Genomic DNA, 21,470 nt, shown 5'->3' with positions numbered 1-21,470 from the left:
CAAACAATACACTGGGAAAGTCCAATGAGCTCACAACAGATCAGACAAGAAAGAAAGCTGCTCAAGTTTTATAAAATGCAATGGAATAATAAGGGATGTCGTTCAAATGGTCTGCTATCAGGTGATCGGTAACAATGTGTTTCTAAATTTGTAGCCAAGCTCTGCAGCACAATAAACTTGCCATCTTCCACAAAACACTTACCAACAAGTAAAGACATTGAATCTCAACAGCTGAATTAAGCTTGAAAGAATTGCAACATTGAATCCATTTAGAAGTGTGAAACGCAGGTACCAGGGCAAAATTATTCAACATGTAAGAAATAGCATATTCACTGATCAAAGTGTGTAACTGATGAGCATGAGTAACAAGGTTTTCTTCTCCAACAGGTTTAAGGATTTCAAAGAATTAATGTTTTTTTCTGTAAAACAGCTTTAAGCAGGAATATTATAAGCATAGAAAGCCACGCAAACCATTGCTCTACTACATCTTGCTCACACCACTGAGAAACTGCAAAACAAACATCAGTGGTGATATTTTTCAGTGTAAAACAAGCAGAGGTACAAGATTTGTATACTTTCTACTATGTAGTCCACCACAGCTTACTTACAGTGTCTCGCAAAAGCATTTATACCCACTGAACATTTTCACATTTAGTCATCTAACAACCTAAAACCTCAAAGTATTTTGTATGGCACTTCATGATGTGTAAAGAAAATGGTCAATGTGTTCTTTTACAAATCAAAATCGGATATATGTGGCATGCATTTGTATGTAGACCCCCTGTGACACTACTTTGCACAACCAACTTTCACCAAAATTCTTTCAAGGTTTGTCGCTACCAGCTCTATAAATGTAGAGGTGGACATTTTGGCCCATTTTTCTTTTCAAACTAGTTTAAGCTCAGTCAGACTGGGTGGAGAGCAGCTTTGACCATCGATTTTCAAATGTTTCCTCCAATTTCAAATCTAGTTGAGGTTTGCACATTGGTTAGAGCATTTTCACACCTAAAATGCTTCTTATCTAAACCATCTTGATGTAACTCTGTGACCCTGCTGAAAAAAAACATCCCCACAACATGATGCTGCCGCCACCATTTTTACCATGGAATGGGGTGTTTGTGGTGTAAAATTTTTTATGAAGGCTGAAAAGGTTGGTCTCATCTATTCATACGATCTTATTCGACCTGCGTCTTTCGTACAGCCTGCAGCAAACTGCCAACAAGACATCTAAAGACTTTCTTTCAATAATATCACATTTAATAGTTTGTTGACAGATTCTTCAACCTAAGCTGCAGATCAGTGTAGCTCCTCCAGAGTGACCATAAGCCTGTTGGCTGTTTTTCTGAGTATTGCTCTTAGTTTAGATGGACATGTTTTGGTAAATTTGTGGCTGTGCCATACTCTTCATTGTTGGATCTCAGAATGACCTATGGTCCATGAGATGTTCAAAGCTTGGAATATGGTTTTATGACCTAACCCTACTTGAAACCTTTATAGAACTTCACCCCTGACATGAATGGTGTGTTCGTTGGTCTTCAGGACTGAACAGGGTAGCTGTATTTAGATTAAACTGCACATAGGTGAACAGTTTATACTAATTAGGTGACTTCTGAAGGAAATGGGTTGCATTGAATTTTATATAGTGGTATCTGGCTAACACAAGACTGCATGCACACCACAAATGCACATCACATCTTTCAGATTTTGTTAGTAACAATTTCTAAAAAAACATGTACCTTTTTTTTCCTTTCACTTCACAATCATGCTTTACTGTAGTTTGTGTTGATCGATCACATTAAATCCCAGAAAAATACATTAAAGGTTGTGGTAGTATTGGGACACAATGTAAAAAAGTTACCAAGGTACTGTATAAGGCTTAAATTAATTTAAAAAAGTAGTTTCTTTATGGATTTTTCACCTTATTGTTATTTAAAGCACGGAATATGATTTTTAAAATCACAGGCATGCCAGCAGCAAAAAATCTCTAAAAGCCACAATTTAAGTAAAAAGGCAGCCTTGCAGTGATGATTGCATGTTAAACGCAAACCTTTGTGTATTGACTTTGTGTTGATGGGAAAATGATAGACTTCATTCAATTTACACACAGCCTTTAATTTAAGCTTGAGTAATGACTTGCCTTTTGCCCTCTTACTCAATCATCTGAGCTCTGTGTATATACACTGGCTTCTGATCCAAGGCTCCGGTCACAGAAGTTAGTTCATAACCTGAGCCTGTTATGGAACTGATGCTTGTGTCTTCAGCTTGGTACCTGATTCTGTTTACTTTGTCTTGAAGTAAACCAACCTTGCCAGTCTTGTTGAGAAGGTTTGTTGTTACATTTGTGTCTCAGAGCCACTTCTTTTTCTTCTTCTTCATATCTGAGAAATCATCTGGTGAGACCAGAATTGGATGATTTTACAATTGACTGACCGATCCAATTTCTTTTATCCATTAGTGAACACACCATACTTCAGCACTAACAGACCGCATTGACAGCAACACTCTTTGGTGTGGCAGTGGTAAACAAAGGAAGACAACTAAAGTTAGCCATTTTTAGTGAGAGGTTTATTTATTTTTTCCAACAGGCAAATCAGCAGTTCATTCAGGCTGCTATAACAGGGAGTTAGATTTTAGCTGAATGCATTACAACAAAGTTATTCAGTTTTATTTTATGGAGCATGTAACCTCTACCTGTTATGGAACTTGCTGCATTTGGAAATGTTGGCAGCCATTTGGAAATATGAGAGTAAAGGTAAGGACCAGCCGTCTCTAGTGAATACACAAAGCCTGCTGTTTATAGTGATGGTCACTGTGCTACTGTAGCAACAGTGAGCATTACTAACAGATACTTTGGAATAATAATAAAATCCTGTTTAAGTACAGAGCTGTGTAACACCAAATGCTTTTCTCTCACTCACACTTCGTGACACTGCCTCTGCTTCAAATGAAAATAATTAATTATCAATCCCAAAAAGGCACCTCAAGGTGTCTGTATAGTTCAGGTAAATTAATACATAAATTAATCACGTCTGATAGCTTTTTCTTCTCAATTGTTAGGTAGGACCCTTCTGGTATTTATTTTGAATGGATCTTGCTTAAAGAATATCTCATGATATGCTGCACGTCTTTGTTTTGAGGTGTGAGAAAGGTTATTAGAATATCTTGTATAACAGCAAAGATATTTTATCATACTTTTTAGTTCAGTTTTATTTAGATACATCTGCATCGCTACTGGCGATCTTGCTCATACTTGGTACATTTGAAAGGCTTGGGAGTGGGACACAGAAGATAAATGTCCATCTGAATTTTCTAAATAAGAAAACAACTTTTAAGGACCCACCTCTAAAAGCCACATAGCATTAGACAACTGCTGTTGGTTCTGCAAATATTGTTTTTGAAAATTTCACACATTGCAAAAACCAGCAGGTGCAATGTATGGATAATTTTCACAGCATAAACATGTTTAGATGATTGCTAGTCAACAAGGTGAGCTGAAAAAGATGTAACAGAAGCAACGATGTGATCTCAAGAACTTTAATCAGGCACTTTTTTTTAAAACATGACTCAGGACAGATCTAGATTGATATGTGGGAACTTATTTGCAGTAAGCTCTGTTATGATTTCTCCTTTAAGGTAGGCAAGTTTATTTTCAATATCTGTTAAATAAAAATGTTATAAAAAAAAGGTGCCTTCATTCAGTAAATATGTAGTGCTTCTTTGTATTTTGTAATGGTCAGGATATTCTAACATTCCTGTAAATAATTTATCAAGCCCCTCTTTTTCAGAGTGTGTCTTAATAAGAGTACTGTAAAATGTTAGATGATAACACAAGTATTAAACTGGCTACTCAGCAGCGACACTAAGTTAAAGAAGTATACACTTTATTTTATTCTGTAAAAGGTTGCCAAAAAACACATTAAGGATCATGAAGGTGATCGGATGTAGGCATCTGTGTAAAAACATCTGAAACATTTCAATGAGCTGCTTGAAGATCTGAAATCTAAAATTATAAAACTTGTTAGTGGCTGATAAAAAGTCAAAACGGACTAAACACTGTTTAAATAACGTACAAAAACAAATTATCAGAAAAAATTTTGTCTCAAATTAGAATAAAACAATGACCCTTTTAGAGTGTTCTGGATTGGCTCTGCTGCTGACAGAACAAGTTATTTTCCATTTTCCACATACCTGCTGAAGATCTTCACAATAAAACAGGGACAAACAGTGAGGCTTAAAGTGAGAAATTAAAGCCATTGCTCTTGATGTACAGGAAGAATATGTGTCAAATTCCCCTTTCCTCTGCACAGTTTGGAGGGATGTGTTAAAGACTTTTCAGCTTTTCACATTCATTATTATCAGTTGAACATTGGATCACAGAGCACGTTTTTCTGGCTGATATTCTATTTAGAAAACCAAAGAAGTCTCCTGTACTACAAATATTTACAATTATTTGATACAAAATTTAAACTCAAAACCTTGAGGAGGAGCTTCATTTTAACCACAAGGTCGAGAATACATAAAATGTCACAAACACACAGTACGAACAAGTATACAGTACAAGCTACACATATACAGATATATTCTGAAGTGTGTTCTACCCTTTGACACTTTAATGTTTTTGACAGAAATCACATGTAAGTACAAAAATATAAACAATGGCTTTGTACAAAATATTGACATCAGGTATAAATCTCCATTTGAATGTGCAAATTAACACCAATCAACAAAATACACATACAGAAAACACACTCACACACAGAAAGGCATAATTCTTTTTGGCTTGTAACTGGTGTTTCTTCATAAAAAGCACCACAGCCTTAGCTTTTTGGTCTGAGTGTAGCATTGTGTAGTTGTTTTCTTGAGAAACGGAACAGAAGAGAGTTTAAAATTACAGCTTTCAAGTTGCAGTCTGTGGTCCAACAGTAGCACGTGTTTTGAACAGCAGTGACTGGGTTTTAATCCAGCAGTTTAGTATTTAAATCTGCAGGTCTGCCTCCTCGCTGTGTTCAAAACTGTGTTCAGTTGTGCTAATCAAGGAGGCAGAAGGGCCCTGAGAGACACTGAAGGGTGTAACTGCAGGAGAACGTGCTGCCAGCGGTGAGAGAGATGGGGAAAAACTTGGAGACATCGCAACCGAGGAGATGGACCCCTCAGCGCTGATGGGAGATCTTCGTAAAGAGGCCAAATGAGAGAAAGTCCTTGATATAGCGGGCTTTGGGGGTACAGTCTTAGCCCCAGGGTGGGCCACAGAAGTTATGAGAGGCGGAGGGTCAATCCTGGACTCTGCTTTTGCTTTGTGATGAAATGACCTGCGAGGATGAGGTGGAGCAGTTTCATCTTTTAAACGTGCTATTTCAGTAAAAACATTAGCTAAGGGTTGGAACTGGGGGCACCAGTTTAAAAGGTAGTCCCAGTTGTAGCTGCCCCTTAGCTCCTCATCACTGGCCACAATGGCTGTAAGGGAACCATCCACAGGGGGCTTCCCATCCTCTGGGAAGGTATAGTCTTTAGGCTGGGACATGCTGAGTCCTCGCCCAACACCCACATACCCACCACGTTCGTCCCTATAGACTGGCACCTGGCCAGCTATTACAGTACTATTTGTGCTGCTTAGTTTCTTTCCTTTAAACCAGTCTATGGGTGGTTCACAGGAAACATCTGACAGCTGATCAGCATCCTGTTGAATTCCAGAGTCTGGACCTCGGGCAGAAATACGCTCCTGCATGGAGGAAGAGATGCTTGACACTCGAGGATATTCATTAATCATTCGGATCTCGTCATCCTCTGCTGCCTCTGCAGAGCCACGGCCACTAGAGTGGGACGGATCCAGGGATCCCCCACGAGTGTATGGACCCCCAACATTACCACTCTGATCCGATGCATACCCGGGAAGAGCCTGGTGGTATATAATTTCATTTGATGATAGTTTTGTTTCTTCAAAATTGTGCAGGAGGGTGCCTGCAATTGGGTTTCTCTTATGGGTTCTTTGCTCCCTTTTATGGTGTCGCAATCTAACAAAAAATAGTGCCACAGCAGTTACTATTAGAATCATTATGGTCCCAAGCGAAACAGCAATGACGCTGACGAGCAACATATTCATGTCTGTAGTAAGGCCAAAAGATGTATGGCTCACGTCAATGGAAATTTTTGCGACAGCCGTGCGGGAAGTCTCTAGAGGGCTGTGAGCGGTTATATCCAGGGCAACCAGACGTATTTCTCTTTTAGAGCGACTCACATGTCTAATGTTGCTGTCCATCTTTAAAGAAATTTCTCCAGTTGATTCATTGACTTCAAAGTAAGGCGAATGTTCTGATAATGAGTAAAGGATAATGCCATCCACGCCTCCGTCCTCATCTGTGGCTTGTACTTTGCCAATGATCTGACCTTTCTTTGCTCCTTCAGGCACTTCAAACAAGAAGTCTGATGAGATGAAAACAGGATCATATTCATCCTCCCCTGTGACATAAACCTGTAATGTTACGGTGGAAGAATAATTGCCAGCATCCATGGCAACAGCCACAAAATAAAAAGAGTTGACCTTCTCAAAGTCAAATGTAGAGCGTGTTCGTACTTCGCCTGAAGTTTGATTTATGAAGAAGTCTTGTCTATCTTTAGATGTATCTAACAGGTAATATTTCAGCTGTCCAAAGACTCCTCTGTCATGGTCAACTGCATGCAGCATGGTGACTAAGGCATTGGGGGGTTGGTTCTCCTTGACACTTGCAGTTATTGATTTAAGGGGGAAGAAAGGCCTGTTGTCATTTATGTCTTTAACCTCAATATTGACTGTGGCCAAAGCATAATGACCTTGACCGTCAGTAGCCTGGACAACAATCATATGGGACAGCTGTGTTTTGCTGTCTAGAGGACTCTGCAGCCTCAGTACTCCAGTCCATCTATCCACCTCGAACAGATGTGTCTCATGTCCTGAGCTTATAGAGTACTGAACCTCTCTGTTGGGAGCAGAGTCTGGATCTGTCGCTGATAGATGCAAGATCTCCGTCCCCATTGCTGTACCCTCACTGAGTACAACACTGTAATCTGTTCGACTGAATGTCGGAGGGTTGTCATTTGCATCTGTAACACTGATTAGGACCGGCACGGTGGAGCTACGCTGAGGGATCCCCCGATCTGATACCACAACAGTCAGGTTATAAGTTGGGACCGTTTCAAAATCAAGCTTTTCCACTAGAATCAGGCTGGCAACTGTCTGGAATCCCCGGCCCTCCAAGAAGTGCACACTACTCTCAATCTGGAAGGTATTACCAGAGTTGCCACTGGCAATGGCAAAATCAAAACCACAGTTTTCCCGATAAAAGTCTCCATCCACAGCTTCTAATGTGAGAATGGTTGAGCCAGGAAGGCCATCTTCAGAGACAGTGGCTCTGTACTCTGACTGGTGAAAAACGGGAGCGTTGTCATTTACATCAGACACTTGGACCTGGACAGTGGCGATGGATGATAGAGATGGAGTACCATGGTCCCGTGCCTCAATCGCCACAAGGATGGAGGGATGTTCAAAATCCAGTTCTGTCTTCTGGTTGATGAACAGAGTTCCTGTAAAAAAAATAAAAAAATTTAATGACATTTAGTCACATTACAACCTTAGATTTGAATGTAATTTTTATTGGGCTTTCATGTGACAGACCAACACAAAATAGTGCACAATAGTAAAGTGGAAGGAAAATTATAAACAATGTATTTTACAAATAACAATCTTAAAAGCATGACATGCATTTGCATTCCCCTGCTTTTACTCTGATGGCCCAAAATAAAATGTAGTGCAACCTATTGGCTTCAAAAGCCAATTAATTAGTAAACAGGTATATGAATACTTTTGAAAAGCACTCTAGCAACTAAGCAATAACCACTCAATAACAAAATAGTAATAATAGCTATTAGGGCTGAACAATGTATTGGTCATTCAACATCATCAAAATATAGACTTTGTTTATACCATATCTTCACCAAAACATTCACCAACATTTTCAAATACTCCATGTTTTCATGACATCGCTGTGCAACCCTGATGTCTGCATTATCATGGATTTATTCATCTATGATGTTACACAATCATTATACAGGTCCTTCTCAAAAAATTAGCATATTGTGATAAAGTTCATTATTTTCTATAATGTAATGATGAACATTTAATATTCATATATTTTAGATTCATTGCACACTAACTGAAATATTTCAGGTCTTTTATTGTCTTAATACGGATGATTTTGGCATACAGCTCATGAAAACCCAAAATTCCTATCTCACAAAATTAGCATATTTCATCCGACCAATAAAAGAAAAGTGTTTTTAATACAAAAAACGTCAACCTTCAAATAATCATGTACAGTTATGCACTCAATACTTGGTCGGGAATCCTTTTGCAGAAATGACTGCTTCAATGCGGCGTGACATGGAGGCAATCAGCCTGTGGCACTGCTGAGGTCTTATGGAGGCCCAGGATGCTTCGATAGCGGCCTTTAGCTCATCCAGAGTGTTGGGTCTTGAGTCTCTCAACGTTCTCTTCACAATATCCCACAGATTCTCTATGGGGTTCAGGTCAGGAGAGTTGGCAACCATTAAACCATTTACCAGTGGTTTTGGCACTGTGAGCAGGTGCCAGGTCGTGCTGAAAAATGAAATCTTCATCTCCATAAAGCTTTTCAGCAGATGGAAGCATGAAGTGCTCCAAAATCTCCTGATAGCTAGCTGCATTGACCCTGCCCTTGATAAAACACAGTGGACCAACACCAGCAGCTGACACGGCACCCCAGACCATCACTGACTGTGGGTACTTGACACTGGACTTCTGGCATTTTGGCATTTCCTTCTCCCCAGTCTTCCTCCAGACTCTGGCACCTTGATTTCCGAATGACATGCAGAATTTGCTTTCATCCGAAAAAAGTACTTTGGACCACTGAGCAACAGTCCAGTGCTGCTTCTTTGTAGCCCAGGTCAGGCGCTTCTGCCGCTGTTTCTGGTTCAAAAGTGGCTTGACCTGGGGAATGCGGCACCTGTAGCCCATTTCCTGCACACGCCTGTGCACGGTGGCTCTGGATGTTTCTACTCCAGACTCAGTCCACTGCTTCCGCAGGTCCCCCAAGGTCTGGAATCGGCCCTTCTCCACAATCTTCCTCAGGGTCCGGTCACCTCATCTCGTTGTGCAGCGTTTTCTGCCACACTTTTTCCTTCCCACAGACTTCCCACTGAGGTGCCTTGATACAGCACTCTGGGAACAGCCTATTCGTTCAGAAATTTCTTTCTGTGTCTTACCCTCTTGCTTGAGGGTGTCAATAGTGGCCTTCTGGACAGCAGTCAGGTCGGCAGTCTTATGCATGATTGGGGTTTTGAGTGATGAACCAGGCTGGGAGTTTTAAAGGCCTCAGGAATCTTTTGCAGGTGTTTAGAGTTAACTCGTTGATTCAGATGATTAGGTTCATAGCTCGTTTAGAGACCCTTTTAATGATATGCTAATTTTGTGAGATAGGAATTTTGGGTTTTCATGAGCTGTATGCTAAAATCATCCGTATTAAGACAATAAAAGACCTGAAATATTTCAGTTAGTGTGCAATGAATCTAAAATATATGAATGTTAAATTTTCATCATGACATTATGGAAAATAATGAACTTTATCACAATATGCTAAATTTTTGAGAAGGACCTGTACTTGGCAAAGTTTACAGCAGGTTTGGGCACAAGGTGAAAGTGTTAAAAATAGTTGAGGCAAATTGTTTAATTCAATGAAAGTGACAGCAGTAAGTGAGGCTAGAGTAGCCCTTTTCATTTTAGTGGAGATTGCAATTAAAACAATTGTGTTAAATTACATTCTTAAAAGTCTGTTTAAATTCTGTTTTATTAAACAAAATGCTAAGAAATATTTTGCTTTCTTGTTCCAAACATGTACAAAACTCAGTAAAAGCATGTATTAACAAGAATGATTTATTAATTGAAAAAAGTGATGAAGCACCTAGAAAAATGCACACATTTTTCTCACCATTGCTTGGATCAATGAAGAAAGCACCGTTAGTGGATGACATTACTCTGTAGGTAATTTTTCCATTCTCGCCAGAGTCACGGTCAGTGGCTGTTAAGGTGATTAATGCACTGCCTGCTCCTAGGTGCTCTGACACTGTCACCTGTTCAGAAACACAATGCACATCTATAACAGACATCTAAATGATTTTCCAACAACAGATTGCTACAAATTAGATATGTAGGCATGATTATACATGTTTAAAGGTAGTTTTACCTGGTACAAATCCTGGGTAAACGTGGGGGCATTGTCATTCACATCGTCTACTAGCACAGTGAGATTGGCTTCACTTTGATGTTCGGAGTCAGATGAGCGGACTGTCAGAGTGTACCACGTCCTTTCCTCATAGTCAAGAGAGCCAGTCAAAGACACTCCTCCCCCATAATGATGAACCCCAAACATGCCTTGGCTGTTAGCATCAAGGAGTAGTGTATAGGAGAGCGGTGGTCCTGAGTCCACATCATTTCCTGTGACCTGGGTGATAACTGTTCCAATAAGAGTATCTGTATGTATGAGGGATATGGGAAAAGAAAACAAGTCATTTAGCCTGCATTCAAAATGAAGCATAGAGTCTTTGTAATGAAAAACTGTTCCCAGTTCTAAAAACCCTTGACTGAAGACACAGGAAATGAACACAGAAACGCTGGCAATAACTTGTTTCATAAAAGGGGTCTGAATTTTCTCACTGAGCCCCAGTGAGCTGCCAGGAAGCATGATGCTGGGCTTTATGATAAGATCACTGAACTAACTTCCACTGAGATGCTTACCCTCAGGCACCCGGATCTCTCGAGGCAGAGGAATCATGGGGCTGTTGTCGTTGAGGTCTACAATGATCACAGTGAGGGTGGCAGAGCCAGCCAGCCGTGGGGTTCCCCGGTCTGTTGCCACAACAACGAGCCTGATGCCACACAATGAATATCAGTATCTGAACTGTAGTTGAACTCAGAGGCATAAGCCATTATAGCAAACAAGACAATAAAGAAGAGCAAGGTCAAGCATGAACATTAGGATATAATTATTTAAATGAATAACTCAAATGCTCTTTTTAATGTCTATGGTGTAATTTTAAACCTGAAACCATTTTTTAACTATGTTTAACTAAACATACTACTGAGAAAAATATGTTTTATTCTTGGTTTGATGAGTGAAGCAGGGGATTATATATAGAGACAGAGTAAAAAAAAGAAAAACTCACTTTGTTTGTGTCCAGATCTCCCGGTCCATGATGGCGCCAGTGGTAATGCTGCCAGTCAAGGGGTCAATTTTGAACAAACCACTCATGGATGATGACCTAATGGAGTATGTCACCTGACCATTCTGACCCTGGTCCAGGTCATCTGCAGCAACCTGAAGTAAAATTACGATATTGGAGGAAATCCATTTTTAGAAATATTAGCAATAGTAATAAATAGCAATAGTAGCAAACGTATTTTAAATAGTTTTATTGTTTAAAATAACAGGATTTTTTTTCTTTTTACAAAATGAAAAACATTACAAAATGATTCAAAATGAATTCCCATAAAAATAATAATCTTAATGTAAACTATTACTATTTACTAAACACTGGGTAACAGTTCAGTTCAGTTCGAAAGTATATATGGCAGACTTCTAAAACTACTGCTCTGTGAACAAAAGTGCAATAACAGTTGTTTAAAGGAAAAGACAGGTGCATAACAGACAGCTCAGCTTCAATCATTAAACCAACAACTTACCACATATGGGGGGACCACTAGGGTGGCCAATGTTATTCAAGGGGGGCCACACAACGCCAATCCCCACCAGACCTTTCTAGACTCCAGACTACAATTCACTCTTAAACTCCATACAACTATAAGAAACATGTATAAGACTGGGTACTGCACCTGGATAATGGGAGAATTGTGGCCTTGTGCCTCCCTGATGTATGCCACATAGTTCTGGAGCTGGAAGCGGGGCAAGTTGTCATTCACGTCCTGCAGAATTAAATTGACAGCCGTGTAAGAGCTGGAAGATGCTGTCTCTGCTTTCACCACTAGGCGGAGTTTTGGAGTGTCCTCAAAGTCGAGTCCTTCGGATTTCTGCACCCATATTTCACCTAGTTCACAAGAGAACATTCACATCAGCAAATTTTTCAGGAAGTTGAATTTGAAAATACTTCATTGTAGCATGTGTAGCCATAAGTAAACCTACCAGTCATGGTGTTTATCCCAAAAGACTGCAATTTATTTCCACTAAAAATGCTATAGATGATCCCATTTTTAGAGCCATCAGGATACTGGGCTTCAGTCTTTGTCACTACTGTGCCTAAAGCATCAAGAAAATACAATGTTGGAAAATTTCAATTGAATTTATTGTTTACATCATAATGTGTTGTGCATTTATTCAAACCTTTAGCAGCGTTTTCTTGCAAACTAACATCTCTAGCCATACGAGAAAAGCGGATCCCTCTGTAGTGTTGCTCCTTTACATAAATAATAACTACTCCCAGGGAAGACTGAGCAGGGTTTCCTTGGTCCATCGCCTGAACAATCAAAGTCCTTTGCGTTTGGGTGAGAGTCTGAAGCTTTTCTGTGGCCTGGATGTCTCCTGTCAGCGAGTTGATAGTAAACGCCCTCACTGGGTTGGCAAAACGATAAAAAACAGATCCATTAGCCCCAAAGTCCTTATCCTCAGCCCTCATTGTGGCTAAAATTCGCCGACTAGATACACTGCTGGCAGAGATGTTCAGAATAAGTGGATCCTGGATGAAAAAAGGGGCATTGTCGTTCACATCTTGGATGTAGATGGTCACTTCAGCAGTTGAATTTAGGGGGTTGGCAGGGGAAGAGTCAGTGGCATATACCTCAAAGGTGTAAGAGGCAGTTTTCTCTCTATCTAGGGGTGCTGCTGTGATAATGCGACCTGTGTTCTGGTCTATGATGAACATGCTCTGAGAGCCATGGCTCAGGAAGTAGAAGATTTGACTGTTGGGTCCATCATCCAAATCAGTGGCCCTGACCTCTAGAACCAGGGAACCAATGGGAACATCTTCTGAAATGTCGGCAGTATAGCTACTGCTTTCAAACTGGGGCCTGTGGTCATTAATGTCCAGAACTGTCACTTCAACAGTGGTGCTGCTGCTGAGTGGAACACTGCCTTTGTCCTGAGCTACAACTGTTAAAGTAAACCCAGGTCTCTTTTCCCGATCCAGAGGTCTTGAAGTGCACAGCACGCCTGATTTTCTGTCAATGTGGAAGTTTCCAGATGGATCCCCAGCTGCCAAAAGAGCAAAATATGAATGTTTGACAATGAAACATCATCCTCGTAAATTATAAAAATGACAAAAAAACATGGAGAAAAATAAGCATTAAAACATAGTCACACCTGCTATTCTATAGCTAATCTGTCCACTGTCTCCTGCATCTGGATCTGTGGCTTTAAGGGTGAACAGAGGTAATGCCTCCAAATTTTCAGGCACCTCTATGCTGTAGTAGAGACGTCCAAAAACAGGAGCGTTGTCATTAAAATCAAGGACCTTGATCTTCACTGTTGCTTTAGCATAGTTGGGTGGGAGGCCTCCATCTTTTGCATATACTGGCAAAACATTAAAAACACACAGTATAGTTAGTTCGTCTCACCTAATGAAAACCAAACATTTGATGTTCATTAAATTTTAAAACATAGTGAAATAGTTTCTTGCAAAAGTATTAATACCCCTGTGACCTTTTCACATTTTGTCACATTACAGCCACTATCATCCATGCTTTTTATTGCAATTTAAACCAACACAAGGTACTGCATAACTGTGAGGAGAGAAGAAAAATATACATATATTCCAATATCTTCCGAAATCAATCAAAATGGGAAGTGTTGTGAGCATGTGTATTCAGCACTGTTGAGTCAACGCCTTGTGGAAAAACTCCACAAAGTATTGGCAGCAATTGCAGCTACAAATCTATCAGGGTGTCTCATAAAATTTCACCTTTGAAGAAAGAAACTCTTCTTTGCAAAACAGTTCAAGCTTAGTAAAATAAAACGTAGGATGTCTGTAAACAAGCACTTTCAAGTCTTGCCTAATCAGATGTCGGGATTTTTATTGCGGCATTCTAAAACACGAAAAGTGTTTGTTCAAAACCATTACAGTGTAGCTCTGGCTGTAAGTTTACGGTCAGTGTTGTGCTGAAAAGTACAAATACTTTTGCAGTCTCTAACAGGTTTTCTTCCAGAATTGTCCTATATTTAGCCTTTGTCTTCCCATCAACTCTAGCCAGTTTCCCTATCCCTAGGAAAGAAAAGCATCCTTACAGCATAATGCTGCCACCACCATGTCTCACCGTGGGGGTGGTAAATTCAGGACGATGAGCAGTGCTGGTTTTCTCACACACATAGAGATTTGAATGTAGGCTATAAAGTTCAGTTTTGAGCTCTTCTGACCAGAGCACCTTCGTCCACGTGTTTGCTCTGTCTTTTACAAGGCTTGGAGCAAAGTTTAAACAGTACTTATTAATTTATTTTAATGATGATTTGCTTCTACCACTCTTTCATAAACCAGATTTAATGAGTGTACTGGAATTTTATTTTAGGTGTATCAGAGTAAAGGCAGCAGGATGAAGATGTACTCCACACTTTTCAGATTGTAATTTGTAAATAAACATTTTTTTTCCCTCCCACTTCACAATTCTGTTCAACATTGTGTTGATCTATACCCAGTTTGCAGTTGTAACATGAGTAAATGTAAAAAAGTTCAAGGGGTGCGAATAGTTTTGCAAGACACCGTAGATGTTAAAAAACACATTTTATCTGTGATGCTTTGGGACAAACAAGGGACAGTACCTGTCACCGAATAATAATCCTGGAGCTCCCTATCCAAAGACTTAGTGGTTGTTATGACGCCTGTGAATGGGTTGATGGCGAAACTTCCCTGTGAGACACCATATGTCACAAGCCCATTGGTTCCTACAAAGAAACAAGCAGTCACAACTCTTTAACTTAGAGACCGGATGTAAAAAAGCAAAACCTTCGTTTGTAAAATCTGCAAAGGAAGTCAAAATTGCTGTCTCATTTTAAGCCTTTATTCTTGTTGTTTAAACTGTTTAAGCATTTGGCAGTGATAGCCCTCCTTCTGTTGCATGGATGTCAGATTGCGTGCTAAAGGAAAGTAGTTTGGCAGCCTCACTTGTTTACTTCACTAATTGCTTTTAAGTAGAAAGTTTATAATCCTTCTGTTTTATGCGCTTTTAGGTTCAGGCCAATACATTTTCTCTGTATCTCCTGCGAAACCTTTAAGTGGAAACAACTGCTAATGTCAACGGGGTGTCTGTTTGATTGAGGTTGAGTAGAGATACATTTTATCTACTTTTGTGCTCCAAATTATTTTACAAAGTTTAATAATGGTCCTATTTCAGATTAGCATTTCCTGTATACATTAAAACAACATCAAAAATTATGATAATATGCATTTTGGACATTTAAAATAAAACACAAAACACCCTCAAATGCCCAAATCAAGACTGCACAATCAAGACTGACACATACAGTAGGATTACATGTTCTATATTAGTTGTATACTTCACCTTGATCCAGATCAGAGGCAGACACTGTTAATACACTTGTTCCTGCAGGTTTGTTCTCAGTGATTTGGGCTTCATAATGGGTGTCTTCGAACCAGGGCACTTCATCATTGACATCAATCACATGGATACACAGCATCTGGCTAGATGTGCGTTGAGGGATCCCATGATCCTCAGCAATTACAGTGAGGTTAAAGATGTCCTGCTCCTCACGGTCCAGAGGTTTGAAAATAGACAGAGAGCCTGAAAAGAAATGATGGAAAGGTCGAATGTGACAAGAAAAATCCCATGTATCTGTTTGGGCTATAATACAGCTTGTTTTACAAAGTCAGTTACATACAAAATCTTCAGTGTGTTATCAAAGGCAGTACAACTAACCACTTTCGAGGATTGTGTGACTGCAGCTTATTTAGGAAGTAAGTGTGAAAAGTTGCCGTGTGAGGGCCAAATCAAAGCTAATATCCTCCACACACACAGCTTTGTCTACCTGGGTGCTACCGCCACCACTGTTCTAACAGCCCGACCGGTCTGGCCACAGTTTACGAGATTTTCCATTGAGGAATACCACAGCCATCGGGAAAGAAGCCGTAAACACACACTCTAGACACGCACAGCCAGGCCTGCCGTGCTCCGGAGAAATTAGGGGCACCCTCGCCTTTTCATTATCCTGCCCTTAGAGGTTAGAGCTTGCGTTGATTCAATTTCAATTTCATGCTATTAAATGAGATGCAACTGTTTAAGGCAGAAAGGGCAAAGACTGCTTTGTGTTTAACTTCTTTATATTTTTTCACTTTGTGTTTTGTTAGAAATAATAACTTGCCCCTCAGCTTTAACCTGGTAAAAGTTAAGGCTGTTTTTTTTTGTTTGTTTGTTTTTTTACCTAAATTTGACTCTTCTCTGATCCTGCCATGCTCTTAGACACTGGTGACATAAGGGAAGGAAAACAAAGTCTGTGTCTTATTCAAGAAAGGATTCTGGTTGTTTTAATTCCAATGTCTTACACCTGTGTAGCTTTATGGCACCATATTCTAACTGTGATGGTTTTGACCTCACAGCTGCCTCTGATACAGTTGACCACAGTATTTAAATATCCTGTAAGGTGCGCTGTGGCATTAGAGGCACTGGATACTCAGACAGTTTACATCTTACTTCTCTGGACTTCTGTGAGAGAAGTAACCCTTACTAAATGTTTTTTTTCCATCAGCACTCTTCTCTTATGGCGTTACCAAGGTTCAACTCTTGGACTAATTTTATTCTCTATTTACATTCTCCCTGTAGGCTCCATTATAAGGAAATACCTATTGTTATAGAGAGGCATATACAATAAGACTCCAAATTATTGACATTCTGGCAGATTTAGATATAAAGTCTTTTTTTAATTTCACCAACATCTTTCTTCAACCTGAAAGTAATATTAACATAGTGCAGTGGCCTAACCAGAGTCCTAGCTTGGATCCATAGAGAATCTATGGAGGGAGTAAAAGATTAGGGTCTTATAAAAGAGGCCTTCCAGCCTCAAAGATATGAAGCTCGTCGTAAAAGATAGGTCAAAAATTGTCAAAAATACCAGTGGAGATATGCAAACAAATTGTCAGCAATTTAGGGAAGCATTTTTAATGACACCCTTGTCTTATCTTTCGAGAGATGCCTGTTTCAATTCCAATCAAAAACAAACTTCTTGTTTGAGTGAAAATAATGTTAAATCTAAACCTGACAGGCTATGAAAATTGAATATATCTATGGTAATTGCAGCATCCCTCACACAGATCTGGTTCTAATTGAGACTTTGGTGTGACACTTCATTCTAGCTGTGACTGTAAAAAACAGATTATTTCTTTAATAAATGATTACATTTTTAACTAAAGCTTTTATCAAAGTTTTTTATTTTTTATTTTTATAGGTCTTTGAAAAGGTGATCTATATTTTTACTACATTTCAACCATTCTTATAAATCTGGATACATTTCTGTTAATCAACACTGTCTTTCATGGCTGCAGTTAATCCAGAATTCTCCAGCTTGGCTTCTATAAGACTATTTTCCCGATGCTCGTTTTCATGACAGGCTTTCTGGTTGTTTTAGGATTTACGTATAAAATCTTACTGTTGACTTATTATTCACACTTCATGGACAAATGTCGGACCTCCTCCAGTCTCCTAGTTCCTCCAGATCTGAGATGATCCCTTGTTTTAAGTTGCCGCAAAGTCTAAGTTGCTACACAGAGGTGTTCTGCTTGTCACTGTCGTAGCTCTTGAGCTGAGGAATATTTAATCTCTGCATACTAGCATTTAAATCTAATCTCAAATCTTTCTTTATTCACCAGCTGTTAATTCAATATGAGAGTAAATATTTCTTTTCAAATTTTGTAAGGATTTATGAGTTTCATATCTTGTTTAACTTGTTTACTTAACTAATTTACTTACTCTCATTGGTCTTTATGGTTTACTGTTTTAGGTGATTTGGTCATGGCAGTTGTCTTTAAATTTGCTTTATAAGTAAAACCTGAACTAAAATTTTCTAAATGAGCTTGAACCTAAATTGAACTGTACATTCTTCTACTTACTCTTATTATTGACTGAAAATGTAATTAATCACCCCTGTTATGACATAGAGCGATAAATATGAGTTACATTCTTTGACTCTTCAAGATTCCCGATAATTGGCTTGATGGCTCTCGCTAAAGGGGTCATCACTGACACTAAAGTAATGGAAACAGTGCGATCACTTGGTGCAAAATCCAGTCAGTGATCTAAGAACAGGAGCAACCTAGGTACTCAGTGGATTAAATTTGTCATCATTTAAGGAAATAACCAGTGTGCCTGAACACAATTCAAGATGGAAACACACTGGGCAGAAAAAGTAACGTGCATGACAGGTTCTGAATGTTTCCATCCTCTCAGAGGGGGGAATCCTGGTTGGGACTTGAAGTGGAGGTGGAGCAAATGTTGACACGCGTCTCAAACACCACAACAAAGCCCACAGGACCAAATAGCTCAGGGTCAGTGTTGACTAAGGGGAAGGGTAATGCAAGCACATAAACACATGGTGGAAGTGCACGCCTACAAACACACACGCGTGCAGACACAAACACAAACATGCGTAACTGATCCCTTCTCTAATGGTTCCCAGAAGCCTGGGCAGGAGGTTCTTTGGTCTTTCATGGGAATAGACCTACAATAACAGATGATAGGTTTTTGTGTGTGCATTTGCTTGCACATTCCCGTGTGTGAGTTTATTATTTGGCAGGCTCCTCTGTTCAGCTTCCAACTGAGGGAGATAACTGAAAAAAGTTAAACCAAGAGTGTGTTGCACTTCATTGTAAGTAAGCAATGTATTACTGTTTCTGTTTGTGTAGAAGGATCCGTTTGAAAGCTATGTCACAAAACAGGTTATTAAATTAGGTTAATTAGTTAATTTTAAGAAATATTTTGGAAATACTTGTTAATATCAATTACTGGTGGCACCATCTTTGTTACTGATAACAGTCAATTGAAAACAAATAGAATTGAGGACTTTTTAAATTAATATTTACTAATTTAATTTGTACACAGTTTCAAGAACTTTCAGATTATTAATCTACAATTTTCTGTTTCCCCCTCTTAAGTGTGGTGGATAATCTATGACGTTATGGGCCTGTATTTCTATCATACTCAGGATGCAAACAATGATGTCCCCAGTGATTTTGTTAAAACAATTATTTTGCTGTTGTGGGAATATTTTTTCCCCTCTAAGTAAATTATCTCAAATTAAAGATCTATATTTTTCCAAATTTCTTGGAGAGATTATGTTCAAGTGTAAAATGTTAATTTATTGGCATTCCAGCAGTGAAAAACACTTTTCCCTGGCTCCACTCGACCAGCTTTGCAAGCGTTTCCAGTACTGTTTTTTCTATACTGGTACCGGTTTCCTTCCTGCTGCTGAGCAGGTATGTTCAGGTCTGAGTAGGGACTAAATGTGACGCGAACAGACTGCTGTTCACTGATTGGCCATGAGACCAGGACAAAAAAGAAGGTTTTCACTGAGATAGTGCAAGGAAAAGTTAATAAGACTCTACAATCATATTAAGGACCACAATGGCCGGAGCGGGTCAAACCGAAATATAATTTTAATATTTACAAATCATAAACCATGCCTACAGGCTGAAAGAGAATTAAAAGGACACACCAGCTTTCTGAATCACATGTAGGTGGTGCGCTGTATTTAATAACACATAAAAGCAGCTGTTCAGACGCACAAACGTTTCTCCCAGAACACACAAAACAAAACCACCATAACACAGCGTGTTTGGTTCAGCAACGTATTGACGGTCCTTAAGCGAACCAGCACCAGTATGAGGAGGGAGCAGGCAGAAAGCATCTGCCCCTAATGCGACTGGCTGCATCCGGTCAAACGGGAGGAAGACCCAGCTGAATCCGCGTGCACAAATATACAATCTCCAACTTAAAACTAACTTCAATGCGGTCAAAAATTCACGGTTTTGTGCGTTAAAGTCCTTGTCCTCATTACTGCCATGACAAAAACTTCCTTATATATCCCAAAATTGTAACTTCTTTAAGCAAACTTTGGAGCATCACCAGTCCAGACAGCGGTGTCAATGTTAAAAGCGGCACAGCACACTACATTACTTTTTATAATTTAACTCTGTGGCAAAAAAAAAAAAACTGAAAGGAAGAATAGTAGGGAAGACATTGCAGTTTTAGTTTTACCTGGAAAACCAAAACTTTTGGTGTCTAACTTCCATACTTAACTGAACGTACCTGTGTTAGGGTTGAGGGTAAATGTCCCCCCTGTGTTGCCTGAATGGATTCTGTAGGTCACTCTACCATTCTCCCCTTGATCTGCATCTCTGGTCATTAGAAAAAGCACCACAAAGCCCACTGGCTGGTCCTCCATGACACTGACAGCTGTTGGCGATATGAACACCGGTGGATTGTCATTCTCGTCGGTTACATAGATCCTTGCTGTGACAGAACCCCAACGCCTCTGGCTGGCATCCTGGGCTGAATCTGTCGCCTTGACAACCAGGATCATTGTGGATGTAATCTCATGATCTAGCTTTTGGCCCAAAGAGAGAATACCAGTGGCAGGGTCAAGCATCAAAAGGCCAGGGGTGGTTGGCCACTGGTAGCGAATAGAGTATCTTAGTTCACTATTAGGCCCACTGCCATCCTTATCTGTTGCCTGGAAAGTATAGACAGAAGAGCCAGCTTCCATGTTCTCAGAGATGACAATTGTGATGGGGTCCTCAGCAAACTCAGGGGAGTGGTCATTGCTGTCTTTTATGTCAATGTGCAAGTTGACAAGTGTGCTTCTAGGGGGGACCTGCGAGAAGTCATCCACTTCGATTTTCAGGCTGTACCGTGTGTCTCGCTCATAGTCAAGTGGACGAGCCAGGTACACATCACCAGTTAGGCGATCCACAACAAAAGTCCCATCCCGATCAGTCCCCCCTATCACTGAGTAGGTCACCTTGCCCTCTTCTGTGGTTACTCTGTCATGGAGGCGAACCGAGCCAATAATAGAGCCAGGACTAGCCTCCTCCTCCACAGAGTTGAATAACATGGAGTGCGAACTCGTCTTAGTGGCTTGACTGTTTTTGCTGATAATCTGTAATTGAGGAAAACCAATATATTTTCATTAAAATGCAAAGCAACAGTAGATCAATAGATGCGTCGTTTATGTAGATCCCTGGGCAAACAACAGCAGATTTTACAAAATCCTCCCTTGTGCTGACTGTGTTCAATGAGAGTAAATGAATCCAGTCAAAAGAGCTCTTTTATACATAAAAGAGCTACTACTATTAAGCATTTTCAATAAGATACTTGTATTACGGTCAGGAAAAATAACAGATGATAAAAGTAACACAATCAAAGAAAGAAACAGTTCAAGGATTCGACATCAGCACTGGGA

At 39.7% G+C, this 21,470-nt stretch overlaps 1 protein-coding gene across 1 annotated transcript in view; it reads right to left on the bottom strand.

Moving 5' to 3' along the window:
* Positions 1 to 2,543: 2,543 nt before the first annotated feature.
* Positions 2,544 to 21,470, bottom strand: part of LOC124884088 (protocadherin-16-like) — a 114,536-nt gene continuing 95,609 nt past the window's right edge. Inside the window, exons 10-21 of the mRNA XM_047391718.1 lie at positions 20,318 to 21,167; positions 15,566 to 15,805; positions 14,826 to 14,948; positions 13,377 to 13,586; positions 12,402 to 13,268; positions 12,204 to 12,317; positions 11,897 to 12,108; positions 11,230 to 11,381; positions 10,802 to 10,932; positions 10,251 to 10,537; positions 9,996 to 10,137; positions 2,544 to 7,557 (exon numbers count right to left, since the gene is read on the bottom strand). Of these exons, the coding sequence (XP_047247674.1) occupies positions 4,976 to 7,557; positions 9,996 to 10,137; positions 10,251 to 10,537; positions 10,802 to 10,932; positions 11,230 to 11,381; positions 11,897 to 12,108; positions 12,204 to 12,317; positions 12,402 to 13,268; positions 13,377 to 13,586; positions 14,826 to 14,948; positions 15,566 to 15,805; positions 20,318 to 21,167 (5,910 nt within the window). The 3' untranslated portion in view covers positions 2,544 to 4,975. The remainder of the gene's footprint in view (positions 7,558 to 9,995; positions 10,138 to 10,250; positions 10,538 to 10,801; positions 10,933 to 11,229; positions 11,382 to 11,896; positions 12,109 to 12,203; positions 12,318 to 12,401; positions 13,269 to 13,376; positions 13,587 to 14,825; positions 14,949 to 15,565; positions 15,806 to 20,317; positions 21,168 to 21,470) is intronic.

The sequence above is a fragment of the Girardinichthys multiradiatus genome, chromosome 18 (genome assembly GCF_021462225.1).
Source record: "Girardinichthys multiradiatus isolate DD_20200921_A chromosome 18, DD_fGirMul_XY1, whole genome shotgun sequence".
NCBI classification, from domain to species: Eukaryota; Metazoa; Chordata; class Actinopteri; order Cyprinodontiformes; family Goodeidae; genus Girardinichthys; species Girardinichthys multiradiatus.
Note: the sequence above shows the minus strand (reverse complement) of the source record. Positions and strands in the feature narration are given on the sequence as shown.